The sequence below is a fragment of the Centruroides sculpturatus genome, unplaced genomic scaffold, assembly GCF_000671375.1.
Source record: "Centruroides sculpturatus isolate CEXI.00-Female unplaced genomic scaffold, Cexi_2.0 scaffold2, whole genome shotgun sequence".
In the NCBI taxonomy this organism is placed as follows: domain Eukaryota; kingdom Metazoa; phylum Arthropoda; class Arachnida; order Scorpiones; family Buthidae; genus Centruroides; species Centruroides sculpturatus.
This window is the reverse complement of record NW_019384369.1, coordinates 384,295-392,648: the sequence shown is the minus strand read 5'-3', so window position 1 is coordinate 392,648 and position 8,354 is coordinate 384,295. Positions and strand designations below refer to the sequence as shown.

At 30.1% G+C, this 8,354-nt stretch overlaps 1 protein-coding gene across 2 annotated transcripts in view; it reads left to right on the top strand.

Annotated features, from left to right (window-relative positions):
• LOC111613692 (protein tumorous imaginal discs, mitochondrial-like) overlaps positions 1-8,354 on the top strand; it is a 43,843-nt gene that overhangs the window by 6,192 nt on the left and 29,297 nt on the right. For both annotated transcript variants that reach the window (XM_023355044.1, XM_023355037.1), the window contains exons 3-4: positions 6,572-6,652; positions 6,854-7,063. In XM_023355044.1, coding sequence (XP_023210812.1) covers positions 6,572-6,652; positions 6,854-7,063 — 291 coding nt within the window. The remainder of the gene's footprint in view (positions 1-6,571; positions 6,653-6,853; positions 7,064-8,354) is intronic.

Below are 8,354 nucleotides of genomic sequence, written 5' to 3'. Positions count from 1 at the left end.
CCCCCCCTTTTTCTCGGTGCGGACTTACTTTTTCCGCTTGGGAAGCGCAAGTGTGCGCGAGTTTTTCTACGGCGCTTTTCTTTCGTCGGTGAGTTGGTTTTTCTTCTATTTTTAAGTTACTAAGGTGAATGGTGAGGAAACCCTCGTCTTAACTAAACATAAGCCCCAAACAAAATATAATGAAAGCAAAATAAAAGTAAAATAAAAATAAAGCTCAGACTTGGTTCCTTACACAATATTGTCAATATCTGCTTTTATGGTTCTAGTCTTAATTCTAAGAATGTTAGTTAAATGTGAATCACTCAACTTATTTCTTTCAGCAGTTTCAATGTTTTTCATGCACGAAAACAATTGTTCACAACAATATGTAGTAGTGCACATGCATAACACTTTTCTAGATAAAATAGTTTTCTAGAACCAATTACATCATTATGACATCAAAGTGTATCCAGTGAAATGAGAATAATTTTTACGATATACTTTACCAAAATAGATGAAAATGTATCTTAAAAATGTATAGGGTGCAGTAGGCTATGGGCTGCAAAAAAATATTAAGTGGGCTGTGGGTTGGACATCCCAGGACTAAACTGCACTAGATGCCAAATTCATTACCATTCATTTCTGGTATAACTGTACAATCTATTGATAAATAACACATTTAAACAATTTATAATTAACAGAGAATTTCTAATACAGTTTTATATATAGTAAAAAATAATAGCCTGATATAATATTGTTTGTTTACAGAAAATTACTTTTTTATTACGAATGATTTTGGGCTTTCTCAACCATCATAAGTGTAAATCAACATAACAGATCAGTATTCATCAAATAGTATTTAAATTTTGGAAATTCATGCACATTTATCGCACAGTCAACGTACTGAAAATAAGACAAAAATATAATCGCATAACAACTTTAAATTTACAGAACTGTATTTATAGAACAAAGTTTAATTTTTAATAAGTAGCAATGAGTTGCAATACTATATGAAGATGCTATGTATTGTCCATTTCAAACAAAAAATATTTACCAAAATGCACTACAAAATTTAAACAATTAAATTTACTTCACTAAAACATAAAATTCCATATCAGTAATTGTTAAATAACTCAAAAACTAACATTTTTTGGCCTATTCATAGGCCATTATCAGGAATCAAAACATTTAAATTTGAAAAATGTTCCAAAGTACAAATTAAAATTCAATTTGAAATAGTTAATGCAACTCTCAACAGATAATGTCATGTTATATATATTAGTTTTATGTATAATATGATACAAAAATAATCCCTCATCAAACCTTTAACCGGTATTAAATGAGAGTAATATTACATGCAAACGTTTTCGGATCCCTCCCTGGGTCCTTTCTCAAGCAACAATTCTTCTTTAAAATTCGTTAGAACGAAGACCAGTAGAACGAACTTCTAAACTGCGACATTCGAAAAATTACTTCTTCAGAACCACATTTCAAAAGTCAAACTTCAAAAAATCTATGTGAATCACGTGCATTCCAGTATTCCGTAAACAAATTCATAATGTAATGATCGGTTTTCTTAAAAAGGTTTTTATGGATTTTTACATTAACGAAAAAATAAATAAAAAATAAACGAGCATATCAGCGGGTACGATGTTTTAATACCCTATTTACTATACGTATTTATTCATGTGAATCCTCCTTCTGGAGAAGGGCCTGCCATGCTAGGGACAGGGTAATTTCATCCTTCGAGTTAATAGGTGCTGAAGTGTTGTATGCTTTGCAAATTTCCATTTGTTCCAACCACTTAAGGTGGTTCGTAAATAGTGTAGTAATCAGGAATTTGGCATTGTCGAAGTTTGCCGAAATCTCCGGGTCTGACGCATACAGGGATAACTAGCTGACTGCAGGAACAAGTCTGAGTCTACAAAAAAGTCTACATTGGTGCTACTAAACGGGCTATTGGTGTCCGGTGGACTGAACACCGACGGGACATCCTCCACAAAAGGGGTTCTACGTCGTTATCCCTGTATGCGTCAGACTCGGAGATTTCGGCAAACTTCGACAATGCCAAATTCCTCATTACTACACTATTTACGAACCACCTTAAGTGGTTGGAACAAATGGAAATTTGCAAAGCATACAACACTTCAGCACCTATTAACTCGAAGGATGAAATTACCCTGTCCCTAGCATGGCAGGCCCTTCTCCAGAAGGAGGATTCACATGAATAAATACGTATAGTAAATAGGGTATTAAAACATCATACCCGCTGATATGCTCGTTTATTTTTTATTTATTTTTTCATTAATGTAAAAATCCATAAAAACCTTTTTAAGAAAACCGATCATTACATTATGAATTTGTTTACGGAATACTGGAATGCACGTGATTCACATAGATTTTTTGAAGTTTGACTTTTGAAATGTGGTTCTGAAGAAGTAATTTTTCGAATGTCGCAGTTTAGAAGTTCGTTCTACTGGTCTTCGTTCTAACGAATTTTAAAGAAGAATTGTTGCTTGAGAAAGGACCCAGGGAGGGATCCGAAAACGTTTGCATGTAATATTACTCTCATTTAATACCGGTTAAAGGTTTGATGAGGGATTATTTTTGTATCATATTATACATAAAACTAATATATATAACATGACATTATCTGTTGAGAGTTGCATTAACTATTTCAAATTGAATTTTAATTTGTACTTTGGAACATTTTTCAAATTTAAATGTTTTGATTCCTGATAATGGCCTATGAATAGGCCAAAAAATGTTAGTTTTTGAGTTATTTAACAATTACTGATATGGAATTTTATGTTTTAGTGAAGTAAATTTAATTGTTTAAATTTTGTAGTGCATTTTGGTAAATATTTTTTGTTTGAAATGGACAATACATAGCATCTTCATATAGTATTGCAACTCATTGCTACTTATTAAAAATTAAACTTTGTTCTATAAATACAGTTCTGTAAATTTAAAGTTGTTATGCGATTATATTTTTGTCTTATTTTCAGTACGTTGACTGTGCGATAAATGTGCATGAATTTCCAAAATTTAAATACTATTTGATGAATACTGATCTGTTATGTTGATTTACACTTATGATGGTTGAGAAAGCCCAAAATCATTCGTAATAAAAAAGTAATTTTCTGTAAACAAACAATATTATATCAGGCTATTATTTTTTACTATATATAAAACTGTATTAGAAATTCTCTGTTAATTATAAATTGTTTAAATGTGTTATTTATCAATAGATTGTACAGTTATACCAGAAATGAATGGTAATGAATTTGGCATCTAGTGCAGTTTAGTCCTGGGATGTCCAACCCACAGCCCACTTAATATTTTTTTGCAGCCCATAGCCTACTGCACCCTATACATTTTTAAGATACATTTTCATCTATTTTGGTAAAGTATATCGTAAAAATTATTCTCATTTCACTGGATACACTTTGATGTCATAATGATGTAATTGGTTCTAGAAAACTATTTTATCTAGAAAAGTATTATGCATGTGCACTACTACATATTGTTGTGAACAATTGTTTTCGTGCATGAAAAACATTGAAACTGCTGAAAGAAATAAGTTGAGTGATTCACATTTAACTAACATTCTTAGAATTAAGACTAGAACCATAAAAGCAGATATTGACAATATTGTGTAAGGAACCAAGTCTGAGCTTTATTTTTATTTTACTTTTATTTTGCTTTCATTATATTTTGTTTGGGGCTTATGTTTAGTTAAGACGAGGGTTTCCTCACCATTCACCTTAGTAACTTAAAAATAGAAGAAAAACCAACTCACCGACGAAAGAAAAGCGCCGTAGAAAAACTCGCGCACACTTGCGCTTCCCAAGCGGAAAAAGTAAGTCCGCACCGAGAAAAAGGGGGGGGAAGACCCCACAACCCAGTTAGGAATCGCTAAACCTTAAAATAATAAAGCATCCCGATAATTGTTAAAAAGAATAATGTAAAAGGTTAGCGAAGTATTGTCGGAAAATAATCTGCCAGATAAACGAGAAAAATTTAATGTTACAGATAATTATGTAAATGAGGAGAGTGAGCTCATTCAGAATTGTGACGTCACCTCACACTATAAAGCCTCTAACTCAAGTGAAAACGAACGAGGTGAATTCCTGATAGCAACGAGCTTATAGCAGTGAACGAGAGAGAGGTGTCCGATAGGATTTTGAAGTTATTCGATTTGTGGATCGACGGTTATAGAAAGTCTTGAGAGTTTGAGGAAATAGGTTCCTAGTATATTGAGGTGACGATTAGGATCTTTAATTTATAAGAATTATTGTTTATAAGTTAATTCTTTGATTTTGTCGAATTCCAAAGGGGAATAGAATTAAGTTAGAAATAGATTGATTTGAGTTTGTCGGATTGATTCTTGTTGAGTTTCATTGAATAAATTATTGTTTGATTTTTACTAAATACTGTATAGAGTTTATTAATAGAAGTTTAATTAAATATTTGATTTTGTTATTGACAAACTTTGTCATTATTTAATTCGGTGCACGCTTAAAGTCCAGGCCTGGCACACTAACGCGAATCCGCGTAAAGTACCCGTTAGGGAACGGCTATTTTCCGGCACACAGTAGTGTCGATAATCGTTGGAAAGTCGGAAAAATAATATAGTACTTTACAATTGTAAAAGGAAGGCAATGTCAAAAATTGCATTGAATTTATTTTTATTTTGTGGGAGTATAATTTTTACACTTCTATGCATTTGGAGCTAGAACTATTTAAAATGACTAAGACAAAACCTTTCTCACTTGTTTCTAGCCGTTTACACACTGCATACAAACGAGTATAATTTTTTTTACTGACAACAATATATATAATTATAAAAATATTGTATTTGTTATTAAAATTTGATATTCACATTTTGAACTTTTTAAAAGCATATATTTATGTAAAGAACCTTTGTGGCCTGCTGAATATATGTAAATTTCTAATTTGGCCTACTAGGAAAAAAGGTTGGACAACCCTGGTTTAGCCCAATAACCCCCATTAAAAAAACCTAACTATGAATGTTATTAATACAGCACAAACAGTTGAAAATTATTATATTTTTATATCTCAGTAAACTGATTTTTATTTTTTAATTGATTAATTGATCCATAATTTTTTATGCCATTCAGATTACAGTAAGATCCCACTTAACACGGGAGATGCATTCCTAGACAACAAAGTGCTAAGTGAAACAGTGTTAAACGAGGTCATTTTAACATAGAGTAAATAGGGATAAGGGAACATGCAACCAAAAATAAACAAATTTTACTTTAAGTTATTTTTATATTAATTTGTATAATAATATATGTTAAATAACACATAAAGATATGCACACAGAAATGTAAAGTTCATTTTTTGTGATGAAGGTCCTGACTTTTCTGAAATTCTTGTTCTTTTGCAATAAAGTTGTGAAGTTTCATTTGTCGCTTTTTTCTTTCCTTAAGCAAATGTCAGTAGCAGAAGATTGCATCCAAAACATCTCATTTTGCTTTTGCACTCCTTTCAAAATCTGGATCATTCGCTACAATTTGATCAACGATTTCAGTTATAGTTACCAAACTTTTACTAAGGAAATCTGTAGAGAAATTTTCTGGGTTCTTTGTTTTCAGAATCTCTATTTTCCAGTTCCATGTGAATTCCTTGTTCTGCCAGTTTTTGAAGGTCGTCATTGGTAAGGCTCTCACCAGAAACCTGCTGTAACTCCTCAATATCCTGTTCGTCTATATCTCCTAGTCCTGCTATATCGATTGGGTTGAGTTTGGTCAATCTAACAATACAGCTATAGGCTCTTCTCGTTGAGAATTCTTGGATACCTTCATCCATAACTTCTTCCACACTTCATTCATGCATTTATCAGTTAATTCTTGCCAAGTGAAGTCAATATTTCCTAAGGCATCCATGATTATATGTTTTTCCAAAATTGCACCAAACAAACATAGGTTTAAAGAAAGTACACCTTTTTGAAACCTTTTGCTGATTGGTTTGTGTTCGCAAATAATTGTATTATATATGAATCAATGAAATGCCACGATAATTTAAATCAGCGTAAATTTTGAGTTTTTTTAGGTTTCGAGCAGACTATGTTATATCAAATCAGCGTTAAGCAGGGTCTTACTCTATAATAAAGAATCTGAACAAAGTAAATACTTTTTAAAAATGGCAACATTAGCTAAAAGGAGCATGATATAAAGCTTAGTATCATTTTTGTGAAGAAATGACAAATATAAAGGTAGACAACAAATGATGATACATTTTATGTTTGATAGATTTTTACCATACAGTATTTTCTCATGTTTGTTACATTTAAAAATGTTTCTAAATAAACTTATAAAATATATTTTTGTATTTTAATTATAGAACTTATTTAGTTAAAATAACCTGTTAATATAGAAGTTTTATAATATAGTTTATTCTTAAATTGTACAATTTATGTAAACTTATAAAAGACAAAAAATTTTCACTATTAATAACTAATGACAAAAAACTCCTATCTTTATACCATTAATTCTAATTAATGTAGTTTCATGAAATTTTAAAATACTGTTTAAAAATGATGATATTTTTCTGATATGTATAGCTTGCCAAAAAATATCATCCAGATACCAATAAAGATCCTCAAGCTGCAAAGAAATTTCAAGAAGTTTCAGAAGCTTATGAAGTATGTTTTAAATTTTGTATTTCAAGAATGACAAATTTAATTATAAGAAATACTAAAATATTGATTAAACTGTTACTTTCAAACTAGTAAATTGTAGTACCATCTATGATTTATTTTTTTGCTACATGTTTAGGATATAATTAAAACTTTATTAAGTAATGAAGTTTTACTATGGTATTTTTAATGAAATATATTCTATAGGTGTTAAGTGATGATGCAAGACGCAAACAATATGATCAGTGGGGAACCTCAACAGATTTTGGAGCAGGTGGACCAAATGCTGGTTTCCAAGGTTTTCAATCAACAATTGATCCTGAGGAACTTTTTAGAAAAATATTTGGTGATTTTGGTTTAAACATGGGTTTTCAAGATTTTGCAGAGTCCCAATTTGGTTTTGGGTCATCTAAAGAGGTTAATACAATTTTCTTATTTTTTAAATATTAATTAAGTCTTCATCTTGGAAAACATCAATTTAATTGATTTTATTAAATTACTTTGGATAAAAGTTATTTGCAAATTACAGAGATTTAATTGATTTGAGAAAGTGCATGTGTATTTATTGACAGTTATAAAATGTATTTTATATGTCAAGTAAAAAGTATTTTTTTGTAGCTTAAGTTACAATTTACTACATAAGCAATTTATATTCAAAGTTTGCTTTACCTGATGTTGATAAATCAGTTTTATTGTTCAATAATTAATATTTTTTTATCTTCTTCACTTTGATCTGATTTAAAAAATCTGGTTAAATTTAAAGTACAAATTTGTTTTGATCTTGGCTGAAAAATTTTATTACCAGCATCATTATTATAATATAATTCAATTCAGACTGCATATCTTAAACTAACTTCAATTATTATTTATAAATAAAACTGATTAAGACATCATATCAGTTTCAGAATGAGGTTTAAGGAAGAGGATATGAGTGAGGGAACTCTTGCTGATATGGCACGTTTAAAACTATCATGAACTGCCTGTCATTTATGGCACCTTCGAAATATCGAGGACTGTGGTCTATGTGGCAATGTTGGATTTCTACTGACTGCCGTCAATTACGTGTCAAGACTGTGGGTCTCTTATGGCTTTTAAAACATAAATAATGTCTTTTTTCAAAGACAATATTTATGTATGTTTTAAAAGAAATAGTATAATCTTCACAATGCTTATTTTCATTTTAGAAAATTATGAAGTAAAATATTTTATCTCCATGAGGTTTTAAAATCAATATATGAAAACTTAGTTTTCTGAAATAATATGTCTAACAGTTTATAAAATATAATGAAGAAAATTAACAAGTAAAAAATTATATTAATTTCAAAACTTTAATAATTTGTATTAAATTACAGTCAGTCTGTGGAAAGAATAAACTTGAGAGCAATATCATGTGTGATGTCACTTCAGTTAAACCAATCAGCACTTTTCACTTAATATGTCAGGCAATATGTGAATTTATTCTATTTTCTCTTACTAGATTGCAGAACGACTTTTCTGATAATTACATTAATATTTTATAGTATTCGTTAACTGAAAAAAAATCTTGTATTTAACTACTACTATAGTGAACTTCCTATTATTCTCATACCATAACATGAAACTTACATAATACTGTTTATAATGGCAGTGACATGTTTAACAAATGAGGAAGAAACCAGAAGTAACTAAGCAATCAATGGCTGATGCTTATTAGTTAATACTGAAGTTG